Genomic DNA, 27,960 nt, shown 5'->3' with positions numbered 1-27,960 from the left:
GCACAGGACTCATATTTGTTCATAATTGTGCTTTAGGTACCAGGAGACGATGACTTCAGTGTGCAGGAAGGTGATGAAGATTTGGCAAAAGCATTACACACTATGCAAGAACAGACTGTTGATGCTCAAATTATGGTATACACCCTGCTCTTAAATATATATATGCCATTTTGTTTCATGTGACTACAATTGATGTTTTGTCATTTGAAGAGTTATTTCAAGTTGAAAGAGCAAACCAGTTGCCTGAATTTAACTTTTAGATTAATAAGAGGCACATTTCCATGGATTCACTAGAATAAAATATGTAGTTTAGATGCAGTTGCATAATTGAAACAAACCAAATCCCATATTTGGTAATATATAATGGGAGTCCAGAATAAAGACTGAAGTAAATGTGGGCTTTTTAATTAAAATGTTTTTGAATACTCAGTAAAAACTAGTTTAGCTCTTTGTAATACGTCCAATGGCATTGTCATTTACATACTAAAAGGTGGAAATTGCAAACTAAAGGGAGGAATTCAGATACATTGGTATTTTTGTGATTGCTATTGCTCTATATGTGAGATAGGGAAGGTTTGGCTAATGGAAGGATTCAACATATCTAACATACAAAAATATGCTTGAAGAATATAAAGCTCTAAAATGGAAACAGATTCTGGTTGATTCTGGGTTGCATTTTTGTATGAAAATGCATTGATGCAATCTGGTACAAGGATGAAGTTTAACCTTTTCTCCCACTGCAGTTGCCAAACCCTGCTCAACATATTAATAACCATCCTCTGGATCAGTAGTTCTCAACCTGTGGATCCCCAGATGTTTTTGCCTTCAACTCTCAGAAATCCTAACAGCTGGTAAACTGGCTGGAATTTCTGGGAGTTGTAGACCAAAACACCTGGGGACACACAGGTGGTGAACCACTGCTCTGGATAGTTACGCTTGGTACATGTCATATTAAAATGCAATATGAGGTTTGTTGAACAATTGATTAAACTAATTAAATTTAAATAAATTGCATTTTGTTGTGCTTTGAGATGGTGAAGGAAGCTTCACAATAAATCAGTCTATTAAAACAAATCTCCAATTCAGTTGTTGTGAGTCTTCTAGGCTGTATGACCATGTTCCAGAAGCATTCACTCCTGACGTTTTGCCCACATCTATGGCAGACATCCTCAGAGGTTGAGAGGACTCACAACAACCTAGTGATTCCGTCCATGAAAGCCTTCAACAACAAATCTCCAATTCATTAAAAAAGTTCCTTTATCCAACTGAGTAAACTATTGTTTCATGATGTATTGTTATTGACACTGATGATTTACTAATTAATTGATTTTGTTGTCTTTACAAAAAAGTATGGAGCCACAAAGCAGCAACAAAGGAGTTAAAATTTCAATTGCAAATGACATTGGATAAAACAGAAATGTGGGATCTAAGTTGTATGAAAATGAAATGCTTCAATGAGCCATTAGTATCACAATAATCACATTTAATGGATTTTTGTGTGCTATATGAATAGGAATGTCTTTATTAGTTTTGCCATTGGCAGTGTTTCCTTATGTGCATACAAGGTGCTAGTATGTAAGAGTTTTTAAAAGGGTAGAAGTGTTGAGATTTTCTGTTTTATTTGTCTATTTTCATTTATTATTGAATTATTTAAATACATTTTAACCCTGTTAAAAAAAACCTTTTAAACCCTTGTGTTTTTAATTTTAATTTTAAATCAAAGTGTGTTGAAATGTACATTAGCATTTGTATTGAGAATTTTTAAATTGCATTCTCTGTGTGTGTGTTTGTATGTGCTAAGGTATATATGCGGCTCTGGTTCCCATGCTAGGAGAAAGGCAGGATATAAGTTAAATAAAATAACAAATAATAAACATTTATATAACTCAAAGTGTAACATTCATGTGTAGTTGAAATAGATGCATCATGTTGCAAAGATGAATTGCTTTGAAACAGCTGGGTGTATCAGCTGCTGATGTAGATATAACAACACATATATCGCCCTGTGCTCCTTGCATGAAACCAGTTAGTTATTGTGAGAAGATTGGTTCAGGTTTTACTTTTTTAACTTGTTTATTGATCTAAATAGACATAGCCCTAATCAGTGGGTATTTCTGAGTAAACATGGATATGAACATTTACTTATTTATGTTATATTCCATCTTTCTGCCAGTATGAAATCTAAGGCACCACACAATACACATTAAAACAAAACAAAGGTAAAGAAACATTCTTTATAATTAAAACATTGAAAAAGAATAAAACATGTTATTTTATTTTAAAAGTTTTAAACAGGCTTAAAACATTTAACATCAAACAGCACAGTAGCTATGCAAACTACATTGCTGAATTCAGGACAATTTGGAATGCATGAACCAAAAACTGGAGAAATTCATGGAGGTTCTCACAAATTGCTGTATGATGCAAGACCATGGGAGATAAACTGCTATAAGTATCTCACACTGTAATTTATGTATTAAAGAATCCAAATAGCCTTTGAGCAGAAATTGTTTTGTGTGTGTGTGTGAAAAGCAATTATGAGGTGTACAGATTGATTATTTTTCTAATAGCAGCTCTTGAATTTTCTTTCTAGGCTCAGCGACCAGGACAGATTGCTAAGCATCCTCTTTCTGAAACACCTGAAATTGTGGATGACTTCCTCTGTAATTTTCTAATTAGAATGGGCATGAACAGGACACTAGACTGCTTTCAAACTGAATGGTAAATTGAATATATTCTGGCTCAGATAATTCAGTCTTTTCCATGTGTGCAATGTGTCTCAAACACATCATAGTTGCTTTTATATTGTAAAAAAAACAAAGGATCATGTGAAATTATGAAAGATGAAATAAAATCATAAATAAAACGATGAATGTTTTCAGAAAGCATGTGGTCATTTTTAACTTTGTTAAAGTGCTGCTTCTTAATGTAGCTTTTATATTTCTAATTATTATATTGTATTTTCTTCAAAAACATCTGACATCAAGATTCAATGACTGTTATTTTACTATTAGAGATTTAAAAGACATTATCTCACTGTAAAAAGGAAATATTTCTAGTAACAAATTTAGGAGAGTTCCCGTCAACCTTCAAGTAAGACTCTGGCTGGATCTACAGGAATGCAGATTAACTGCATAGAACCAGATTATATGGCAGTGTAGACTCATATAATCCAGTTCAATGCATATAATTTGCATTCTGAAACTGGATTATGGGGCGGTGTAAATCCAGCCTCTGTAATCAATTAGATGAATATTTATTAGGGTAGGGTGGACCTGTAAGGCACTTAAAATGGCATGTCTTTATATGAGGTATTTTTGGTTTGGTTTTAGAGGTTCTGTCTATAAGCAATTCTGTTAGGTCACATTGCTTTGACTATTCAGATCTGCTTCCAATGTCACTGTGAGTCCAGAAGAGATTTCATATTCCTCTTCAGCTAATATCAGTATAAGGGAAAATGTGATTTTTATATATATTCTAGGAAAGGAGTGGGCAAAGCCTGAACAACATGAAGCCCCCCAAAGCCCTAGAATTCCCGAAATTATTTAAAAACTTTGCAGCTCATTTAAGGTGACCTTTCTCCTGAAAAAGGGTAAAAATACTTTGATTAGCTTCAACCCTTCTTCACACCAAAAGCCCTCATACTGGCAGAAGACACCCCAAGCAAACAAGGGCTCAAAATTGGCCAGAGACTCAGCTGGAGCTGACATTGCGTCACTTTTGATACACCAAAATGTAACACTGCCTTTTCTGTAGTTGCCCATCCCTGTTCTGGGCTATATGTCCAGATAATCAAGAAAATTCCTTTTTTTAGCAACTGGGTTCCAAGTAGAGGCAATAATCAGCTCTGTTTGAAGTCAGGTAGAAGACACATCTCATATCTTTCTTGTCAAGGCTTCTCATTCAAGTAACTTGTACGTTGTGAAGTGCTCTTAGATTCAGTAAGAGCCCCTTTAGTTCCTTCCTTCGTAACTGGCAAATGTATCTAAATGTGTTGGACTACATTTGGAAGAAGTGGAGGGAGGGAGCAGGGGACAATGATAGTTTACTGATATTTTCACAGCTTCCTTATAAAAGCAGCTGTCACTCTTTTACAGTTTAAGATGCCTCCAAATGGAAACTCTCACTATTCTGTTGTAATGCCATTGTCTGAGGTGTTCATTGCTTTGGGTATGCCCATCTCCACCCAACTATTTCCCTGTGCTTCAACAAATGGCATTGTAATGCCAAGAGTGTGACTTGAAATTGAAATGTGACAATGTGGAGTTTAGTAATGAGGATTACAAATTCTCCCTAATTTTGCCAATGATATAAAACTGCCTTTGTGAATCTGATCCTTTACTTTGGTGAACAAAGGATTCTAGTATGATTTGGCCTAATTTTGAATGGAGTAGTATATTTATTTTGTATATCCTACTTATAAATGAAAGTATTCATTTTTGTAACCAACAGGTGGATTGTAAGCCAATTGCTTGGGGATATAGATGTGTAAGATTTCAATGAGGAATATCTCACATGATATTAGCATAAATGTGTACAATAGTAAGATTGTTTTGAGGCATAAACTGTGACGTATAACAATTAATGTTTAGCCCGATATCCTGCTAAAGTTAAGAATAGATATCAAATCTATTCTAAAGGTAAGAATAGATATAAAAAAGGGAATCTCTTTGTGTGGCTTTACCAGGAGAGAGCAAACATTATCTGCAAAGAATTTTGGTGGACAAATATCCTTTCCTTCCTGCACTCCGAACATTTGAATCTGTTCAAAGAACCTATAGTAGGGGTTATATTTTTAAAGCTGTACACCATATAAAAACTGCATCCTTCCCCCTTTCAACATTAGGATTCCCAGTAGGGGCTGTTGCATAATTTACATGTTTGCCAGAGCTACCTTACTGCTTATCAATGTTTGCTGCAATAAATTCATGCAGTATTCATGCCACGTCTTTTAAGTATTTAGAGAAACATATCTGTTGTTTAGTGTAGAAGACACTGGTGTAGCTGTGGCAAAATAATTACCAAATAGACACAGTAAGGCACAGAGACTTTGCTGTCCAAATCAGGAGTAGGGAGTTTTTGTTAGTGTCCTATTTAAAATCTTTAAAAAATCATCTACAAAGTATATTGTTACAATAGCTGTTTCCTGGAATTACCATATTCACTGGATAGCCACTAAAAATAACTATCCTAGAAGAAAACTATTCACACGATTCTCTTTCCCTTATTTGAGTTGAGCAAAAGTAATTGATTTTTGTCGTACTTTGTCTCTCAGAACCATGGTGGTGGGGCATTATGAAGAAATTGTATTGAATTGGTGAAGGGCAGCATAAGATATAGTATAAATTACACACTTTTGGATTGATCCTTGACATTCTCCGAGAGCTGGAATCTTTTTATAAAGGCTGTGATTTTATTAGTCAGTTTTTAAAGATTCTTTGCTTAACAATTGAGGGAATACATAGGAACAAATTATTCTGGATTACCATTTACAATGATAAAGCACCATATTTAATTGTTTGTGAGTGGGCGTCCTAAACATGCATTTTATAAATGTTTTAAAATTTCTTTAAATTGTTAATTGGCATCATTAATAAGTGAAAGCAAATTATAGTTATCAAATTTCTCTTTGTACAAGTATTTTTTTCCTGGCTAATATACAGATGATCCATTCTGTGATCAAACTCTAATGAGATTTAGAATGAGAAAATAATTAATGCTAAGAAAGTTGATTCATTTACACCTATAAGAGCTCAGCTCATTTATTAAATGACCCTCTTAGATCTGAAAGTCTGTTTGAAAATTAATCTTTGATTAAATTAGGCATAATAATTGATGTGTTTATAGCACAGCTAGGAAATTCTACTGCATTTGACTCCTTGAATATCTAAAGTATATAATTTTGCTTTCTGATAAATGTATCAACTAAAATATAACATTATTTTTTATTTATACCACTGAGTGGTATTGTATTGCAGTAAGCCACATGCAGAAATCTATTTAAGTATACATTTAAAACTATATTAAGAAATATTTTTCTAAATTTGGAATCAGATGAAGTTTCATACTTTTCCCATTGGAACAAATGAGACATGTTGGTCATGAATTGGAAAACACCAATACCTTATTACAACCAGGTGTTTAACTCTTTAGGATTTCTGTGTCAACCCATTTAGGGCCAGTTGTGCAACCCTATCCAGTTTCACATTTCGAAACAATATTTGTTCCTTATCTGTGAAAAGTTTCAATGTCTACAAAATTCATTTTGGGCTAGAAAGAAACATTGTGTGTATGTGTATTTATGCATTCATGACAATATCTAGAGAGCAAGACATAATGTATGACGGAGAGAAAATGCCAGAGTTCATGTAGGCAATCTTATGGATATGTGAATGAATGAGTTATCTAAATACTGGAATCCCAGCACAGGTCTGTAAAGCCAAACTTTTTAAAGGTTCTTTAGGAAAAGCTTTCCAACATGTTGTTAAAGATGTCCTAACTTTTATTCCTCTCCTGTTTAAAATGAAAAAGGTTATTGTCTGAAAATTGCTCACACGGTTACATATAACATGTTAAATAATAAATGCTCTGCAACCTTTAAGATTTTCTTTTCATATCAAGGAAGCTTTCATATATGAATCCATGCCCCAGTACCTATAGAATCCTGAAAAATCTAAATTTCCCTCCTAGTTTTTCTGCATTCACAAATACTTTGTTTTTGTTATTTTCATTAGGTTTAACCTTGTGCTGTTTTGGGCATAAACACATCCTCTCTGAGTCCATTGTTAACTCCCACTATTTCTGCTTCTTTTTAAACTTAAAGCTTGCTGGTATAGTGGCTCAATTAGTTGATGCCACATGCAGCTGACATCTGCTATATAATAATAAGAATAATAAAGAAAACCAAAATGCCTCTGAACACATGCAGAGTGCCTTTGCCTTTCTACCTAGTAAGTGGCAGCCTCTGCATCACAGAAGATTAAATTGAAGGGCTAATAGCACAGATGCTATTATTTCATAGAATCTCCTCGGTCTTTGCAGGTCTCTTTTAAACAATTAAACATTGCTGTTGCTTCTATGACAAGCCCAGTAAGCATCTTTCTTTCTCAAAATTAGGGTTGAAAGGTCTAAGAAACATCATCTTCCTTCCCAAGTGCACTGCAGATTTTTCCTCCCTTTTCCTCCCTTCAGTAGCAGGCTTTTACATGTTTCATTCCCCTCACCATCAATCTCTAGACCTAGTACCCAACTTCTGAGCTTTTTCCATTCTGATGTAGAAAGTCTGTTTGGAGATGTAGAAGGAGAGAATGAGAGAAGCCAGCTCCCAGTAAGTAGATTTAGGGCCCATCCAGACAGTACCTTTATCCCAGGAGCTCCAGCTGCAAAATGGAGGGGGGCTAAACATAGTCCCCTCAAAACCCAGAAGCAATAGCTACAAATGTCAAAAAAGTGTGATTTTTAGGTGTGTGAATATCCAGGTTCTGGCCGTAAAATGCAAATATTCTAATCTCTGTATGTCCCTGTACTTGGAAAATACGGGATTTTTTATGTTGGTTTGTTCTAGGGTTATACATGTTGGTTCCTGATTGGTTGTATCCTAAAAACATGGCAACAATTGACTAGAGGGGGAAAACTTTATTATGGCAAGATAAACTTCATCCTCCACATGTTTAATGAAGTTTCTGGCACACAAAAAAGTTTTGCCATGTAACCAACTTTTCCCATGTTTTTATGTTAAAAGCATTGAGGAACAGATATGTATAACCCAGAACGTCACCCTGTAGTTCCCAGGCACAAGTACACGGCCAAATTTATCTGCACAGATGGCCACACAGCCTCTATAATCCAGGAACAGAACTTATACAATGATTTGCCGATTTGTTTATTTGCATTACGTTTTTCTTTTTAAAAACCACCAGAATTTCCAGTGGACGTTCCGTGTTGGCCATCTTGGGTGCTGAAAAATTCCAGGACAAAGCAGCAAGTGTGGATGACAGAGGCAGAAATCCCGGGACCAATAGGTCTGTCTGTGGACCTCTTCTCAAGGTCCCGGGATTTTCCCCCCTGAGTAAAACCTGCAATTTGGTGTTGTCTGGAAGCGCCCTAGGAGAACTGAAAAATGTCTACAGAAGTGCAGGGAATGTCTGAAAGGAATTTTTGAAATTGCGCACTACCTTTTTTCCATCTAATTTTGCCTATGATGAAGGACAGAACTAAACTACTGTATTATTTAATGATTAATAAAGTTTTAGGAATATGTTAAATTTTCCTCATCTATCTATATATATAAAAGAGTGATGGCATCATGGCGACCCACAAAACAACAAAACTACAGGCCCCCCAACCTCGAAATTTGACGACACAACCCATCATCCACGGCTCTAGGTTGATACAACAAAAAGAAAAGAAAAATAAAGTCCTAATTAGAGAGAGAGGAATCATTGCTTTTATCCAATTGCTGCCAGTTAGAAGGCTAAGCTCCTCCAACTTGGTCTCCTAGCAACCCAATAAAAATAATAAAAACACTAAAAAATAATTAAAAACACTAAAAAATTAATACAATAAAATACCATAATAACAAAAAATAACTAAAAATTATACAAGAAAATAATAAAATATAATAAATAAAAGATAACTTACAATAAAATTAATTAAAAAATACAAATAACGTCAAATAAAAATCACACAACAATTTTTAACCAATACCACCACCACTTTGCTACAGCAACACGTGGCCGGGCACTTCTAGTGCCTCATAAAATCAGGCAGTCAGAAGCTCAGGATAATACCCAAATTGATCACAATTGCTCTAGTTTTTGATGTCTGTAAAAACCATTGCTTGAAGTGAGAATTGCAAACATTACAGTCTCCATCACAGACAGTAATATTTCCCACTTCTCTGACCTTGGAGCAGTGGTTCACAACCTGTGGGTCACCAGATGTTTTGGCCTTCAATGCCAGAAATCCTAACAGCTGGTAAACTGGCTGGGAGTTGTAGGCCAAAATACCAGAAGATCCACAGGTTGAGAACACTGCCTTAGAGAAACCTTCTCTTTAATTTTTGAAAGTATAGGTGTTATCTAAGCTTCAAAACCAGTCTGTATCTTTAAAACCACAATGCAGAATTATAGAAGTTTGACACAGTTTTAACTATCATAGCTCCTATTCTTTGGAATCCAGGGATTTGTAAATTGTTGTGGCACCAGAGCTCGCCAATGGAGAAGGATAAATATCTCCCAAACTACAAATCCTAAAATTCCATATCATTGAGTCATTGGTGGTTAATGTAGTGTCAAACCGTTACAGTTCTGCAGTGTGGATACTGCCTAAAAGACACAGAGCTTGCTCAACAACTAAATGGTTAGCATAAAGTCCCAAAAGAAAACGCAGTCTTTTAAATGTTAAGTTCCCAGTCTTTCTCGAACCCAACATGACTGTCAATCAACAGTCACTTATTTCTCTTTTTTTGCCATCATCACCTCTCCGATCTAGTCTTGGCTTCCTTGGAGAATGTAAGACAAATCTTGCTGACTAGGATAAAAGACTCTGAAGTTCAACATATTTTTACAATAATACCAATAACAGATAGATCTTTTTTTGATGAGAGATTTATTAGTAGGTCACAGTATGTTTTTGTCAATTTCTGCTGTATGTGTTATAATTTATATCTCAACAACCTTTGGCATACAGTAGTCCATTACATTTCATGCAAACAAAATGGATTTTAATTAAACTATGACTTTTTATCACACATTACAGATGGCGTGGCTTTAAACTTGGTTCAGTCATGATTTTCATCTGTCTTCTTTCCTAACTCACAAATCTCAAAAGTAATAAGGGACAACAGTGTTTTAATAACAGTATAAGAAAGAAGCATTCTGATTGCAACATTGTATTTGACATTTCTGTTCAGTAGCTAGCTTTCTGGTAGTGGCTACTTTGATTGGTCCATAGTCATATGATGTACTTGTTGCTGCACTGTGGGTAAATGGTTCCATTTGTTGTGGGTCTTCTAAATCTTTAAGGAAAAAAGAAAGAAAATGTTTTCATTTATTTAATTTCAGGTACGAACTGATGCAAAGAGGTATGCTTGAACCCAAAGACATTGGATTTGTTCCAGATGCATACACCTGCAATCAACAGCTGGAAAGGGAAAACAAATGTTTAAGGAAGGAAATGGAGAGCTATAAATTTGCAGCCAAGTATGTTGTTGCTATTGTTAATGGGTCTTCTGTTTTTCACTTGGGGCTAGATCTTGCCAAATTAAAAAAAATGAAGTCTTTTTAATTTCTTATGTTAATCTCTTTGAGACTTAGCCATTTGCACAATTTAGAGATAAATTTAACTGCAAGGACTCCAGACAGTTAATTGAGGTCAGTGGCATGCTTAGGTTTGACTGAACTGTGTCCATACAATCAGTTATAATGAAGTGCCAACTGGACAGATTTATGGAAACCATGAATCACATAGTAGGGACAAGACAAATTTGAGGTATTCCAGATCATTACAGAAATGTCTTGGTGAATTGTTTTTAACCTTTGGTACTTCAGATGTTTTGAACTTCCACTGCCAGAAACCTCAGGGTTTCTGAAAGCTGAAGTCCCAAACAGCTGAAGGTGTAAAGGTGGAGAATCACTGCTCTCAGCTCGTCTTAGTTTGTGTATCCAATCCACAAATAGAATTAGCTGATTGGAGTTTAGAAAACAGAGCAAAATGGAATTTAACAAAGTAGGATTCTGGATCCAGATATCAATGATAATCAGAAACATAAACAGCTTGACCAACAAAGCTTCAATTCATGCTTTTGAGAACTTTTATGATTTATGATTGAATGGGTCTCTGGTAATTAATTTTATAAATAAATACAATAACTAATCTTCCTTTCGGTGAAAAAAAAGGGTAACGTGTTTTCCCTGCTCTATACTAGTGTGTATAGAATATCAGCAAGGCAAACAAATTGAGGAAGCAGAAATGAGCAATAGTGTAGTCTCCACTGTGGTAGACATGTAAACAGTATTGAAGAGAAATATTGTAGTGTTGAAGTTCATGGGGGAATAAGCTACTGTTACTTGAAAACATGCTTGTGAATTCAATGACTGGGAAAAGATGCAATATTATCTTAGCAAGAAATTGTATGCTTATATTTTCAAAAATGCTATCAACCATTTGTGCCTCCACAAAATATATGGAACAGAAAATATAACTGTGGACAAAAATAATATACCAACAAGATGTATCAATATTGCACATTGTATTAAAAAAAATCCCTGTATTTTCAATTCTGTATTGTTTTTTGAAATGCAAGATCTCTATATTGCATCTTTTGAGAATTATATAGGAATGTAAGGATAATATAAAAATGTACGTTCTATGAGAATAGGGAAATTGGTAGCATCATTTTCTCTCTCATGTGTATGCACTTTCAAAATATGACATAATTCACATTTTATATGAGGGGTGGAAATCTATTATGCTGCACAGGGTTAGCAGTAAATTGTCCTTTAGAGATTAATTTGTCATTGAAAAGTGTTTGTTGCATCTATCTCTGTGTTTATTCCTGGAAGAAAATGAACTTTCCAGGGATCAACAAAAACATTATTGTGTATATGTGCATTTGTGTACACTGGACAATAGTTGCTTTTGAATCCAGCAGCAATAATATTTCTTTGGGAATGCATTTTTATGGGGACACAGTGCAGACATGTTAATCATTTATGCCTCTGATGTCCCTGATGAGGGGTCCTCAAACTTTTAAAGTTGAGAGCCAATTCATAGTCCCTCAGGCCCCTTCCATACAGCTGAATAAAATCCCACATTATCTGCTTTGAATTGGTATATATGGCAGTGTGGACACATAACCCAGTTCAAAGCAGATATTGTGGGATTTTCTGCCTTGGTATTCTGGGTTATATGATGGTGTGGAAAGGCCCCTCAGACTGTTGAAGGGATGAACTATACTTTGAAAAAATCTTGAACAGATTCCTATACACTCTACACATATCTTATTTGTAGTGCAAAAAACATGAATGCAATATTTAAAATGAAGAACAATTTTAACCAACATAAACCTACCAGTATTTTAATGGGAAGTGTGGGCCTGCTTTAGGCTGATGAGAGAATCAAGTTAATGAGGATTGTTGTGTGCTTTCAAGACCCTAAGCCTAAAGTTGCCCTAAGCAACCCAAGAACAAGCATGTATTAAGCAAGATAATAAGGGTTGTTGTGTGTTTTCCGGGTTATATGGCAAAGTTCCAGAAGTATTATCTCCTGACGTTTTGCCCACATCTATGGCAGGCATGGCCATATAGCCCGGAAAGCACACAACAACCCTGTGATCCCAGCCATGAAAGCCTTCGACAACACAAGATAAAAAGTTTTGCTCTTATTGAATATAGGACTGGTCAACTCCAAATCAATACAGTGTAAGAATCATAGAATCATAGAATAGTAGAGTTGGAAGAGACCACATGGGCCATCTAGTCCAACCCCCTGCTAAGAAGCAGGAAATCGCATTCAAAGCACCCCCGACAGATGGCCATCCAGCCTCTGCTTAAAAGCCTCCAAGGAAGGAGCCTCCACCACGGCCCCGGGGAAAGAGTTCCACTGTCGAACAGCTCTCACAGTGAGGAAGTTCTTCCTGATGTTCAAGTGGAATCTCCTTTCCTGTAGTTTGAAGCCATTGTTCCGTGTCCTAGTCTGCAGGGCAGCAGAAAACAAGCTTGCTCCCTCTTCCCTATGACTTCCCTTCACGTATTTGTACATGGCTATCATGTCTCCTCTCAGCCTTCTCTTCTGCAGGCTAAACATGCCCAGCTCTTTAAGCCGCTCCTCATAGGGCTTGTTCTCCAGACCCTTAATCATTTTAGTCACCCTCCTCTGGACGCTTTCCAGTTTGTCAACATCTCCCTTCAACTGTGGTGCCCAAAATTGGACACAGTATTCCAGGTGTGGTCTGACCAAGGCAGAATAGAGGGGGAGCATAACTTCCCTGGATCTAGACGCTATTCCCCTATTGATGCAGGCCAGAATCCCATTGGCTTTTTTAGCAGCCGCATCACATTGTTGGCTCATGTTTAACTTGTTGTCCACGAGGACTCCAAGGTCTTTTTCTCACACACTGCCGTCAAGCCAGGCGTCCCCCATTCTGTATCTTTGATTTCCATTTTTTCTGCCGAAGTGAAGTATCTTGCATTTGTCCCTGTTGAACTTCATTTTGTTAGTTTTGGCCCATCTCTCTAGTCTGTCAAGATCGTTTTGAATTCTGCTCCTGTCTTCTGGAGTGTTAGCTATCCCTCCCAGTTTTGTGTCGTCTGCAAACTTGATGATCGTGCCTTCTAACCCTTCGTCTAAGTCGTTAATAAAGATGTTGAACAGAACCGGGCCCAGGACGGAGCCCTGCGGCACTCCACTTGTCACTTCTTTCCATGATGAAGACGACGCATTGGTGAGCACCCTTTGGGTTCGTTCGCTTAGCCAAGTACAGATCCACCTAACCGTAGTTTTGTCTAGCCCACATTTTACTAGTTTGTTTGCCAGAAGGTCATGGGGGACTTTGTCGAAGGCCTTACTGAAATCCAGGTACGCTACATCCACAGCATTCCCTGTATCGACCCAACTCGTAACTCTATCGAAAAAAGAGATCAGATTAGTCTGGCATGACTTGTTTTTGGTAAATCCGTGTTGACTATTAGCAATGACCGCATTTGTTTCTAAGTGTTCGCAGACCACTTCCTTAATGATCTTTTCCAGAATTTTGCCTGGTATTGATGTGAGGCTGACCGGACGGTAATTGTTTGGGTCGTTCTTTTTTCCCTTCTTGAAGATAGGGACCACATTCGCCCTCCTCCAATCTGCTGGGACTTCTCCCGTTCTCCAAGAACTCTCAAAGATAATTGCCAGTGGTTCTGAAATAACTTCCGCTAGTTCCTTCAGTACTCTTGGGTGTAGCTGATCTGGCCCTGGGGACTTGAATTCGTTTAGAGAGGCCAGGTGTTCCTGGACAACGTGTCTCCCTATTTGGGGTTGGATTTCCCCGAATCCTTCGTCCATTCCGTGTTGCTGAGGTTGAAGATGGCTTTCTTTTTCTGAGAAGACCGAGGCAAAGAAGGTATTGAGCAGTTCTGCCTTTTCCCTGTCCCCTGTCGCCATCACCCCATCTTCTCCTTGCAATGGCCCTATCGCCTCCTTTTTCTTCCTTTTTCTACCAACGTAAGCAAAAAAGCCTTTTTTGTTGTTTTTTATGTCCCTGGCAAGCCTGAGCTCATTTTACGCTTTAGCCTTGCGAACCTTTTCCCTACAGGTGTTGGCTATACGTTTGAATTCTTCTTTGGTGATTTCTCCCCTCTTCCACTTCTTGTGCATGTCACTTTTGAGCTTTAGCTCAGTTAGAAGTTCTTTGGACATCCATTCTGGCTTCTTTGCACTTGTCTTATTTTTCTTCTTTGTTGGCACTGTTTGCATTTGCGCCGTGAGTATTTCACTTTTGAAAAACTCCCATCCATCCTTAACTCCCTTGTTTTTTAATATCGGCGTCCATGGAATGCCGCTCAGTAATTCCTTCATTTTTTGGAAGTCAGCTCTCTTAAAGTCCAGAAAGCGTGTTTGACTTGTCTTAGTTTCAGCATTCCTTTGTATTGCAAACTGCAGGAGCACATGGTCACTTGCCCCTAAGGATCCAACCACTTCAACTGTATTGATCAGGTCTTCCACATTTGTTAAGATTAGATCAAGAGTTGCTGATCCCCTTGTTGCCTCTTCTACCTTCTGGACCATAAAATTATCTGCAAGGCAAGTGAGGAATTTGTTGGACTTTGTACTCTTGGCTGAGTTTGTTTTCCAGCAGATATCGGGATAATTGAAATCGCCCATGACTACTATATCTCTTCTTTGTGCCTGTTTGGTCAGCTGTTGACAGAAGGCTTCATCAAGTCCTTCATCCTGACTCGGAGGTCTGTAGTAGACACCCACGACAAGATCTTTTTGAGTCCCGGTTCCCTTGATTCTTATCCAGATGCTTTCAAGCTGGTTTCCCGGATTACAGTCTTGCATTTCTTCTGCAACGTAACTGTTTTTGACATATAAAGCTACTCCCCCTCCTCTCCCCTTTGTTCTATTTCTGTGAAAGAGGTTATAGCCCTCAATGGTTAAATTCCAGTGATGGGAGTCATCCCACCAGGTTTCAGTGATGCCTATGACATCGTATGTGTGGTGCTGTGCTAGGAGTTGGAGTTCGTCTTGCTTATTTCCCATGCTCTGAGCATTAGTGTAAAGACATGTAAGCCCCTGTGACCTCCTCTCGAACTGTTTATTTGGGATTATTGTGCTCTCTGTACTTGGTCCTTGCTGTGTTTGTGCAGCCCTCCGTTTAGCCTTTCGGCGGTTCCCTGTGGTCGTGGGTAATATATTGTTCGCCAGGCTGTTGTTCCCCTCCCCCAGTGGATCTAGTTTAAAGTGCGCCTGATGAGGTTTGTGAGTCTGTGTGCAAAAAGATGTTTTCCTACTTGTGTGAGATGCACCCCATCGCTTGCCAGTAGTCCATCCTCTTGGAAGAGTAGACCATGGTCAAGGAAGGGACAAGGATAGGAAATATCTGCACAACAAATGTGTCAGAGAAGATATTTTGTGACACTGTCTACTCTAAAACCCAAGACAAATTAAAATGGTAGACTGGTGTGTGAATGGTTTGTCCATGCAGTACCTTGGTTTCCGTGCTAAGCCTAGTGGTTTGCATCGAGGCATATTTAAATATAGAAAATAAAGGCTCATGCAACTGCTTCATATAGCAAGTCACTTTGGTTTGGTACTTTGAATTGACATTTTACTACATTGCACATTTGGAGCAGAGCTTTGTTTCTCTAGATCAAAGCTTTGAATGTCTTTCCTGCTGAATATAATGGAGTGGGCTGGGGATGGGGAATGAACAAATGGCTGTACTGGCAAAATGGATGAAACTGAAATTATAGTCTTTCTAGGAGGTTGCAGCATATCTAGTTCCAGACCAATAAGTGAAAAGTGTTTTTGTAAGAGGTGCTGTGGTAGCTTTTATGAACTTGGCATGTGCTCTCTATGACATATGCCCCTAGGCACCTTCAGATGTTTGGGATCAAGAATGTAGCGCTTTTTATAAAGTGACATGAAGTAATGTTTCTGTTAGAGTAATTTCGTACTGGAAGTGTTCTCACCATTTTATAGCTTGCATTCCATTTAGAAGACAATATATTTGGTTCAGTCCAGTGGCCTGGTCCTTAACCTCTATAGTCTTGACAGTTATTATAGCTGTTAGAGACACATGCTTATCTGATCTCAACTGATGGGAAATCAACAATGTCAAGTCAGGCTTCATGTACAGGTTTCCTGCTACCAATATATGGTATTTCATTTGTTTCTATATCCACCTAATTGTATGGTGTAATTGGAAATATTATTGTTTGCTTTGGCATCCCTTGGACTGGAAGGTGACACAAAAATACTTTAAATAAACAAATATTTACACACAGAGAAACAAGCACTGTTAGATTTCATATACCACTTTTCCTTATTTTAATTTTGTTTTAGCTGGCAAAGTCCAGAAAGTGGAATTCAAATGTCCATACTTAATCTTTCTTATCTTTACACAAACATGTACTTGTTATGCTTCTGGTTTCTAATGGAAGGGCACAAAATCCAGCATTTGCATTATTGACAAATTGTGATGGATTTTCCATAACAAGATTTCAACCTGTAGTTAATAGAGGGGTTTCCTTGTGGGCATTGTGTCAAAATGTACAGATTATGCTAATGTTTACTTTGCAGTGACCAATCACAAAACAAGCCATACTAAATGCAAGATACATATTGAGGGTATTCACTTGATAGTACAAACAGATGTCTCTCAATACTTGAGGGAGCACCTATGCTAGATAAATGATAAATACATTATTTGACATTATCCTGGTTGTGATACATAATTCTCAGCCCGCAGTCTGGCAACTTAAAAGGTAAGGGAGTTTAGATATTAAAAATGCAGTTCCTCTAAAGTTTTAGACTTAGGCTTACATTCCATGTGCTGCAATTCAATAACCAACATCCAGTGGATTAAAATCCATAGACTGCTACTGCCTTACTCTCTGGAAGAGCAGAGCAGTGATGCACCTGTTTACCCTCCCAATTCTGACAGCCCCATTGATGTACAATTTTAAAGTTCTGAGCCTTCAAGGCAGAGTAAATTTCAAACAGCAAGTCAATTTCCAGAGGTTTTCACATTCCCTACATTGCCTAGGTTGATTATCAATCTGTGAATTGCCCAAAGAGATCACTTAGGGCCCATCCAGATAGGCCCCAAATGTGCAAGCTCTTGTGCTTTTATGGGAGGCGTCCAAATGACATCTCCAGTAAAAGAGAAATAATTTGAGACAAAGCAGGAAACACCATGTTACACTAGGAGGTGGCGGGGGGGGGGGAATTGGTCCTCCCCCCCCCCCCACTTCCTGGTGCAACATTTGCATGGACCAGAAAGCCTCCAGAGAGGCCTAATGGTGGCCTGATAAGTATTTTATTTTAAAGCAGTAGCTACTGCGCTGCAATGGGGGCAACCCATGGGAAAACATTGTTTCCCCAGAATATGGGGACTTAAACCTGCTTTGGAGCAGGTTTAATATATGTCTGGAAGTACCCTTAGAGATTATGGCAGCAGCTGGAGCTACTGTTGGAAGCTAAATCAGATCAGTCTTTCCCAAAAGACTGGAATAAGGAAGGAGTAGGCCAAAAAGTCACGGGAAAACTTTTAATTTGAGCGGAAGCAGCGGAGAAGGTTCCCTGCTTAGATTTGTGAGTCCTAGGTACCTTGCTGTTTCATTCACTCATAACTAGTTAGAACAGAAATTCAGAGCCTGACCTAAATCGTGTCCTCTCCTTGGGTTAATTTTTTAGTTGAATTCTGTCTGTTTGGTGTGGTACTGAGAATCCTCATGTAAAATGCTGTTTTCCTGAAAAAAGTGTATACATTTATTGAAAAAGCCATAACTGCTTCTTACTCCTTGCAGCAAAGCTAAAGAAACACTAGTGAAGCTGCAGAAAGAGCGTGACTTCCATCGAATGCATCACAAGCGAGTGGTCCAGGAAAAGAACAGGCTCATTAATGACATTAAAAGGTAAGCAGTTGCAAACATGGTTCTAATCCTACATGATTTTCAGGAACCCCCCCCCCCCACACTAAATTACTGAAGATGTATGTATATAACTTTATGGAGTGTGCCTGCACAATATGTTAGCTGGAATGTTATGCTTTCTTTCAGGAAATTCCATGTCTCTCTACCCCCTCAATTTTTCTGCCATTTCCCTTTGTCAGAGATTTTGGTAGTGTTTCATCTCCTGTGTAAGGAATCAAAAGTTAATGTTTTTCTGTGGACATGGTGTGGTATACTGTGCCTTTAAGCCACACTCTCTGGTTGTTACACCTGTAATGTATTTAACTACTGATGGTTGGGATATATAGTTTTGTGCAGCCAAAGCCTCAGTAGCTTTCCTAGTGTTTGAACAAACACCTTTGCTACAAGACTGCTGGCTGGTGAGTTTGTTTCATACAAAGAATACTACACATGGTTCCTTTGCTTTGGAGATTGTTTTGTAACTAAGTTTTTAGTTAGAAGGAAATTGTAAAAAACAAACAAACAACAATAATAGAAACAGATTTTTTTATCTTATATAATACTAAAACTACGCAGCTAACTAACTTGATGAAATAGGTTATCTAAATCAATTTCAATCTGGTTTTAGGCCTGGTTATGGGACAGATTTGGTTGTCTTGGAGGATGACCTAGGCAGAGAACTATACAGGGGGAGTGTATCCTTATTGGTTCTCCTGTACCTCTTGGCGGGTTTTGATACTATCAGCCATGGTATCTTCCTGGGATATGTTGCTGAGATTGGACTTGGAGGCACTGTTTTACAGTGGTTCTGCTCTTACAGTGGTGCTTGGAGACTCCTGTTTGAAACCGTGGCCACTGACCTGTGGGGTCCCTCAGTGCTCTGTTTTGTCCCTCATGCTTTTCCCCATATAGTTGAAACTCCTGGTTCATCCATAGTTTGGGATGCAGTGCCATCTATACCTGTATGCAGATAACACTCAGCTTTACTACCCCTTTCCACCCAAAGCCAAGAAAACTTAAGATCAGGATGGTCTTAAATCAGTGTCTGTGATAAGTAATTGACTGGATCACATCCAACAAACTGAAAATTAATCCAGACAAGACAGAGACAGAGGTACTCCTGTTCAGTTGGATGGTAAATCAGGGTTTAGGGATCCAGCTGTGTTAGATGGGGTAACAATCCCCCTGAAGATTGCCAACTGAGCCTGTTTCTCAAGATGCTGGATCTGGTTATGGTGGTACATGCCTTAGTTGCATTTTGTTTGGATTACTGTAACATGCTCTATGTGAGACTGCCTATGAAGAGTAAACATGGCCAGCAGTCTCGGTTGCTGCTGGTGGCAGGTCTCCAGCAGAGGAGGACTCTTGGGAAGGATTAATCAGCTTTGGAACTTAGGCTCCGGTGATTACCTGTGAAGGTTTGCTGCCAGTGGAGACCTCATGATAAAAGGGCCTGGAAAAGAATTGCTCTTGTTAGCAGATGACTTCATATCTTTGTCTTTGACCTTGTTTCTGGTGCCTCTGGATTAGATTTCTGGATTGTTTAGAATCTTTAGGCTTTATATTGCATATTGCATTATTTTAACACTGTTCATCACCTTGAGTTCATTAAAACAAGCAAATGAAAGTTTCCATATCCTCCATTCTAGGAGAAAATCTCCATCAGTTCAAAGATAATGGTGATTTCCGCAGGTGGGGGTTTTTCCCTTAGGAGCTTCCTGAAGGAAATGCCTTTTCACCATCATCTTGCTGAGGTTCTGGACCTTAAGAATCAAACGAAGCATGATTTTAGGAGATAACTTTGACAGAACCTGATGACCGCTACTAAACATTCTACATGTCATGGCCAGCGGTTTGTCTGGCCTGGCTTGGCTGGAAGGGGTCAATCTAACCTTCCTTCCCAAGACTTCTGTGATGATCTGTACAGGTTTTATGAAATGAATAGCAGCTAAGATCTCTGTATAAATTTGGGGTCTGGAAGAGATAACTCTTTGGTAGCAGATAACATTATACTTTGGTACTCATGTCTTGGACCTGGACTGTTACCCCAAGGTTAGAACTCTGGTCCCTAATCTTGTTCCTGTAACCTTGTTTTGGACCCTGCCATTCATATAATCTTTTCTTGGACCTTGTTTCCTGAACCCTGGAATCTGAATCTTGGACTATATTCCTGACTTTGACTTATGAAATTGGACTTTACTTTGACTGTTGACTATCTGATTTGACTTTGGAAATACAATAGCGTTTTGTACTCTTGAATTCTGGAATATTATTCTAAGTGAACTTTTGGCATCAGACTTTTGAACTGCAAACAGGACTACTATTTGTTCTTACTCCTAAACTGGCTTTGTAGGATTCTCAGCATAATTGGACTTTTGACCTTAATTTGTGTTACCCCATCCATGTGCTTTATTTCTGTTTTGCTTTTGAAACACTTAAGATTTTAGTTCTTGGTTTAAGTAAATGTGACTTTGGTTCATTCTGTGTTTGTTTGATAAACAACACAACACTGCAGTTGAAAGAAGTTTCTTTCAACTGCAGTGGAAGATTAAAGGAAAAATACTATTTTTTCTTGTATAATGGAAGCTTATAGTTCTGTGATGAATATTCTGCTTTCCAACCTTAATTGCCATGCATTAAAATGCATAAGCTGCCAAAGTCAAGAGTGGGTGAACATCATAGGATGGAAAGTTAGTGACGAGAGGATCATTGGTCATTTGAGGACATTGAAAGCACTTAATCTGGCAACACATCAGAAAGTAAGAATTCTTTGTTCAGAATATCAGAACAGCTGGTTGAGGTAATGTGCCTCTTGGAATTTGAGGCCATGGCTTTAGAGAAAGATAGTCAACATGAACAGGTAGCTTGTGAGTGTTTTGGAGATCTAGACATTAATATATTTTTATTAGGTAAAGAGTAAAGGTTTCCCTTGACGTTAAGTCCAGTCGTGACCGACTCTGGTTGGTGCTCATCTCCATTTCTAAGCCGAAGAGCTGGCGTTGTCCATAGACATCTCTAGGTCATGTGGCCGGCATGACTGCATGGAGTGCCATTACTTTCCCGCCGGAGCGGTACCTATTGATCTACTCACATTTGCATGTTTTCGAACTGCTAGGTTGGCAGGAGCTGGGGCTAACAGCGGGCGCTCATTCCGCTCCCGGGATTTGAACCTGGGACCTTTCGGTCTGCAAGTTCAGCAGCTCAGCGCTTTAACACACTTTCAATTAATTTACGATAAAACTCAGAAGAAAGTGTTCATATGAATATATGATTCTCATGTTATGCTTGAATTTTTTTTCTATGAGTTTATTACATCTTTATTTATTTTATTTATTACATCACTTCTACCTCGCCCTTCTCACCCATCAGGGGACTCAGGGCGGCTTACAATATAAACATATACATCAAAAAACAGTTTACATCAGATTTAAAAATCCATCTAGATTAAAAATTACAATAAAATTAAGATTATACATTAAAAAACATACATAATTATTCATTTAATTATACATGAAATATACATTTAAGGCGCTTTTCATGTCCAGGTGGGGTCTGTCAGTAGGTCATATATTCATATCTTATTTTTGCTGTTCATTTATAACTTTCCTTAAATTAGTAATGAATAACATCAATTTAAAGGCAATCTTGCTCTGTACTGTGGCTATAGTAACATATATCCTCAGCTGAAGGATGGTGAGAAAAAGATTTCCAGTGATTTGGAATGTGATTCTGTCTCTTTTTAAAGAGGAGAAGATAGCAAGATCAGGATGTTTTTATATTGGGGGAGTTAAAGAAAATGAGTGCTTGTCATTATCATAAATAATTTCTAGAGTTGGAAAGTTGCATGAAAGAAATGCAGTGTAATCTCAGTTTTTCTTCAAGGCAATCAGAGATTCTGCATTTACAGTCATGATACATATTTTCTCCTGTATTTCTTTATTGTGTATAGGCTAAAGGCACATTATGCATCGTATGAACCAATGTTAAGGCAGCTGAAATTAAAATACGAACATCTACTAAGAGAAAAAGTGCTTACAAGTTTGGAACGAGATAGAGTTGTTGGCGAGGTAAAACTATTACTGCTTTCTACTTAAAACATTTATGAAAATCACATATTTTGAGGTATTTCATTATAATTTGTTCAATAAAGGTGTATTATTCAGTTAGGTGCCCACTATGACATGACCTTTCTGTGGTGATGGAATTGCCATATAAAATCCAGATTATCTGCTTTGAACTGGGTTATATGGCAGTGTAGAAGGAGCCTGTGAGGCTATACTGATGGTGCCACTGATGCTGATGTAACTTCCCAGGTCAGACAGGATTTTGCTAAGGAAGCACATTAAATGTACCCAAAGGCTGCAGCACAGCAGCAGTAATGGAAAGTGACATAGGTAAAGGATCTCTCAGGCCACTTCTACACTGCAATATAATTTGGATTATTAAGATAACTCACATTATATGCTTTGAACTGGATTATATGAGTCTACACTGACATATAATCAGTTCAAAGTAGATAATCTGGATTTTAATGGCAGTGTAGAATGGGCCTCAGAGATAATGGCAGTGACACTATAGCTAATGCTGGCTGGTTAGTACTACACAGAAGAAGTCAGTGATAATCTGGTGCTGAAGCCTTTTACCTTCTAATCTCTATGATATGACAACCCAAAATGAAATAAGAACATGGGATTCCCAGTTTGGAATGCAGTTGACAAGCTATTGGAGAAAAACTGTGAACAAGTATGTGCATGTAATGACACAGCTGGACTCAGACAAAATGATGTTCAGTTGCTGCCATGCTCAAAGGTGAAAGAAAAGTCTGAAACTGAACAATAAGAACATAGAATGTAACAAACATCAATCAAAGTGAGATAGCGTAAAACAACAAATTGAAAGTATAAACCATTGCAATACTTGGGATGAGTGAGCTAACGTGGACAGGCATAGGACATTTCCAGTCAGATAACTGCACAGTGTTTAACTCAAAAAATGATCAGCTAAGAAGAAATGGGATGCCATTAATGAAAGAGATGTAGCAAAAACAATCAAGGGTAAGATGGCTAGGCTGGCTTTTAAACCGATAATTTAATGTGTGTTCTTAACTGCTTAATTTTAACTTCATGTCATATAATGTCTGGTGTTATAACTTTATTTATTAGTGATTTTTGTTTAAATTTTATGGTTATTGTCTTTATTACAGGCATTGAAGGTTTGCCTTCAAGATTTTTGGGATGGCTTTTAAAATCAGAATTGTCAGCTTATTTAAAATCAGCATCCATATAAAGCTTTGTTTTTACCCTCATAATCCCCAGATTCCATTATCACATAGTTCATCAGAGCCATTCATTTTCTGGGTTATTATTTTTTAAATCCTATTTGTTGCTGCTGTCCAAAATAGCCCATGGGACAAATGGTGCCTCTTTTACCTCAATGTATGGTAGTTTGACTACTGATGAAATTATTGTCTGTGTCATATTGTTTCTCTCTTTTGTATCAGTAAAGCTTGGTGTCAGTATGTACATTCTTTTAGGTGTCACTGTTATTCATCCTCCTTTCATTACAATGAGGCTTGTACCTTATAAAAGTTTAAATACTGAATTATGTTTCCTAAACATGAAATATTAAGGATTCAGAATTATTACAGTTTATCTAATACCAATTAATATAGCAGAACAGATGGAAAGTATTGTTTTGAACATAGAAACTGAATTCACCATTTACTTTATTATAAAAGTCTCACTGAAAGGAGTATAGGTTCTATAGTAATAACTCTTGATGATTTGTCAGTCTAATGGCTAAATATGTCATCTGTGTATAACAACACAGTTGTGCAGAGTAAGTTTTGATTGATATTTTGTTGAAATGAAAATAACTTTGAGTTGTAGAATGTGAAGTGGTGAAAGGAGTATTCTAATATTGGACAGAATGTGATCATATATACCGTATACATTTCCGTCCCAGTTAGACACAACTGTTGTGCATTTGAGAGAAGAGTCATACAAAGATCATTTTTATTCAGCAAGAATAGCTTTTGAGATGCTCAGACCTGTATTACATATTCAAGATCCACCGTGAGCTGAAAAACTGTCACTTGCACAAGACCTGAAAGGAGAGTGGGAAAAAAGCACAGTTCCTGCCTTGCTGTGCCAAGGTCCTGAATGAAATGGGAAATAACTCCCCCCCCCCCTTTTCACTGCACTGACTGAATGTATGGAAGAGTTCATAATGTACATTTTGATGGATTATTAATCTGTGTTACTCAGTACAGGGTTTTAGATTCTTAGCATATTTATGTATTTTATACTTAGCATTTTTTCAGCAGGAGAAATGTAAGTAAATTTTTCTTTTTTCCTTTCAATTTCTTAGATTACTGGCTTGCAAGCAACATTACAAAGGTTAGAGTGTGGAAGCAACATTCACATTCCTGTGTCTAGAGGTAAGCATTTAATTCTTTTCAGAAAGTCAAGACTTGGAGAAAAATGTTTAGATCTAAAATATTATAAAATAAATGTAAATTTTGGTTATTTTCCTGCACATTCAATGAAGACACCATTTAATGAATAATACAGTTTGGGGTGTTTATTTAATTTATACCCTGCCTTTCTTCTGAAATGATACTTAAAGTGGCTTACAACAAACTTTAAAAAATGGCTATTTTGAAAAAGATCATATTAAAAAGTTAATAATTTGAAGTTGCATAAAGTCATTAAAACATAACTATAGGAATAAAAAGTATAGCACACACATCTTAATTAATGACCCTTTGTGACAGATCATTTGTTCCTGGTTGGCTGTAAAGTTCTAACTCTTGAGAATTCTGCAGTGCACCCTACCCAGTTTCCTTTTCTGGATTGAGTTCCTGGACTTCAGGTTGACTCCTTGAATGCACATGTGCCTATAGTGTTGTGTAGGTTCTTTATGAAAAATGTGGCCTGCATCTTTATCAGGTTTGATAGGGACAACCAAAGAATAGCACATGTCCGTTTATTGGAAGACAGCAAGACAACTTCTGGATGTTCTATTCTTTCAAGCCTCCCAGGGTGGAGCCAGTATTCCTTTCAGATTAATTGTCATGTCTCTGTAAAATTGGAGTTATTATTATTTATTATCTTTATTTATACTCCATCTTTCTCTCTGCGTGACTCAAGGCAGCTAACACTCCACACTGATCAAGTTTAAGAGGTGCAATGCAAAAGTTAAAAAATAATTAAATAACAGTGCTGTAAAACAGAATTAAAATACAGTAAATACACTAAAATGGCCTTTAAAATCCATATTTCTTGCAATTCCCCCAACCCTTCCAAAGCCTGCCCCTTCCCCTTCTCTAAATGTTTGTTGACCTAAAAAGGTCTTGTCAACTTTTTTTCATATGAGGAGCAACTTGAGAAACTGCAAGTCACTTCTGGTGTGAGAGAACTGGCCATCTGCAAGGAAGTTGCCCAGGGGATGCCTGGATGTCTTACTATCCTGTGGGAGGTTTCACTCATGTCCCCACATGAGAAGCTGGAGCTGACAGATGGAAGCTTACCCCACTCCTTGGATTTAAACCTCCAGCCTTTCGGTCAGCAGTTCCCATTGTGCCACTAGGGGCTCCGTCTTGTCAACTGTCTCCTCTGTCAAATCCACCCTGTCTCTGTCAAAGCCAAATCTTCTCTGATGTCTCAGGGACAATCTCTATAGATTTATTACATTCCATTCACCCCTTCACAGCACTTCCTGAGCTGTGATTGAGGCCCTTTCCACACAGCTGTTTAAAACCCACATTGAACTGGATTATATGGTAGCGTGGGCTCAGCTAATGCAGTTCAAGGCAGATATTGTGGATTATATGCCTTGATATTCTGGGTTATATGGCTGTGTGGAAGGGCCCCCGAGTGTCCTCCACCAGATCTGCCCAGCACCTCCTTCATACTTTTAATTAGCAAATGCATGTTTAAATAAAAAGAGTGGATGGGGCATCCTAGCCTCTTTTGGAAAGAAGTTTTTCAGCCAGGGAATAACCACTGAAAGCAGTTTCATGTAAACAGTGAGCAGAACCAAGACTTAATGGACACCTTATAGGTCATTATAACGCAAGGGTTTTGAATAGAAATCCCTCAGTAGCACCTTTTTGAGTTTGTCCATTAAAGAAGGATTGGAACCACTGTAAAACAGTCCCATCCCTGAAAGCTGGCCCAGAAGGATCCCATGGTCACTAAGTACAGTGCATTACAGTACCATTTCATCCAGGGACCTTGGAGATGAGAAGTCATTGCAGACTCTAGAATCATGTTCCAGAAAGGGATATTGGGAACTGCTTGATAATTTTCTATCACAGTGGGAATTCCGGGTGGGTTTTTCAATAACCAGTTTACTACTGCTTATTTTAGTTAGTATCTGATTGGCATATGTCTTGGTGCATCCTAATCAGAGTGGAATTGGGCAATTTTGCATGCATAGTGCAATGCACTTTTTTTTGGCAGTGTGTTGTTGTGTAGTTCATAAGAACAATGCACTGAGTATATTGGTTAGAGGAAGGAACTTTTAGGCACTAACTGACTGTAGTGTCTTGCAAGCTAAATATTCCAAAAAAAGATAGTGCACACAAAAAGGCCCTGTGTACAAATGACTGATGTGGACATGACCTCTGCCTGTTACTCTTAATTGCTGCTCTGATAAAAATCCTGCAATTTGTACATAGCCACTACATAAGGCTGTTAAAAGGAAAAGAAGGTCCATGTGCCTTTTGTATGTAGGTATAAGGATGTCCCCAGATCTTTCATTCACTTTCATGGCCTACTAGACTGTATAGACTGGTCTGAGGAGGGAGGTGGAGTGTGGGACAGGACACTATTATGCCCTGTGGGGATAGCTATGTACACAGGCTGGACTCTGCAGAGCTTTTCTGTAGCTAAAAGCATGTTGCAGAGTTTAAAAAGAAAACTGTTTCTTATTAAACGAAAAGTGAATCTGTTCATACTGATCTTTTTGAAGGGGTGTATTTTATATTGGCAGATAAAACTTACTAAATTGAGCAACTGGGACTTCACTAAAATTAGTATGTATTTTTATGTTTAGATTGAGACTGACAAATCAAAATAGGAAAACGAAATGCAGTGTATATTGCTATGCTACATATACTTCTTTTGGTTGACTGGAAAATGGACTGGTAGCAAATCATATTATTTGCCAAGTTTTATAGACCTAGATTATGCACATTTATTTTCCTTTAAATAGTTTTGTGAAATATATTTGCAAGCCTGACAATTGAACATTGATATGTTTATTTTATGAGGCCTCCACCCTCTACACTGGATTACTTCATTTTTTTTTCATCTTTCAGTAGTCTAAACAGAAATGACATGCTATAAAAATAAATACTAACTCCTGTGAAATGTGATTAAGGTGCAGTTCTGAGCATGTTTAGAAGGAGATCTCATTGAACTCAGTGTGACTTTCTTCCAGGTATACTGGCTTGGTGTCAGGTTACGATTGTTTTATAGTTACATGGCTAGATCTATTTGTGTAGTTTTGTATAAAATCATATGTCTAGTAAACAAAACAACAGTGCTGATTTAAATTTTAGCTGTTTACTCTGAATACCAGAATGTTCAACAGGATGTAGTGTTTTAGGTGTTGGCATTGAATTCCAGACATCAGGATTCAAATCGTTACTTGGACAAGTCATGCTCTCTCAGGTTGTGGGAAAGCAAAGGAATATCCTCTCCAAACATATCATACCAAGAAAACCCTACAATAGGTTTGCCTTAGTATCAGCAAGAGTTGGAAATGACTTGAAATACACAACAGCACAATAACAACTTCTTTCTAAGATAATGATTCTACAGTAACA

At 37.7% G+C, this 27,960-nt stretch overlaps 1 protein-coding gene across 1 annotated transcript in view; it reads left to right on the top strand.

Annotated features, from left to right (window-relative positions):
- Positions 1–27,960, top strand: part of spag16 (sperm associated antigen 16) — a 583,704-nt gene that overhangs the window by 15,237 nt on the left and 540,507 nt on the right. The window contains exons 3-8 of the mRNA XM_062961030.1: positions 37–135; positions 2,594–2,721; positions 10,065–10,202; positions 18,021–18,128; positions 22,075–22,192; positions 24,495–24,564. Coding sequence (XP_062817100.1) covers positions 37–135; positions 2,594–2,721; positions 10,065–10,202; positions 18,021–18,128; positions 22,075–22,192; positions 24,495–24,564 — 661 coding nt within the window. The remainder of the gene's footprint in view (positions 1–36; positions 136–2,593; positions 2,722–10,064; positions 10,203–18,020; positions 18,129–22,074; positions 22,193–24,494; positions 24,565–27,960) is intronic.

Source organism: Anolis carolinensis, chromosome 1 (assembly GCF_035594765.1).
Source record: "Anolis carolinensis isolate JA03-04 chromosome 1, rAnoCar3.1.pri, whole genome shotgun sequence".
Lineage (NCBI taxonomy): Eukaryota > Metazoa > Chordata > Lepidosauria > Squamata > Dactyloidae > Anolis > Anolis carolinensis.
The sequence above is the reverse complement of the archived record's forward strand: the minus strand, read 5'-3'. Positions and strand labels throughout refer to the sequence as shown.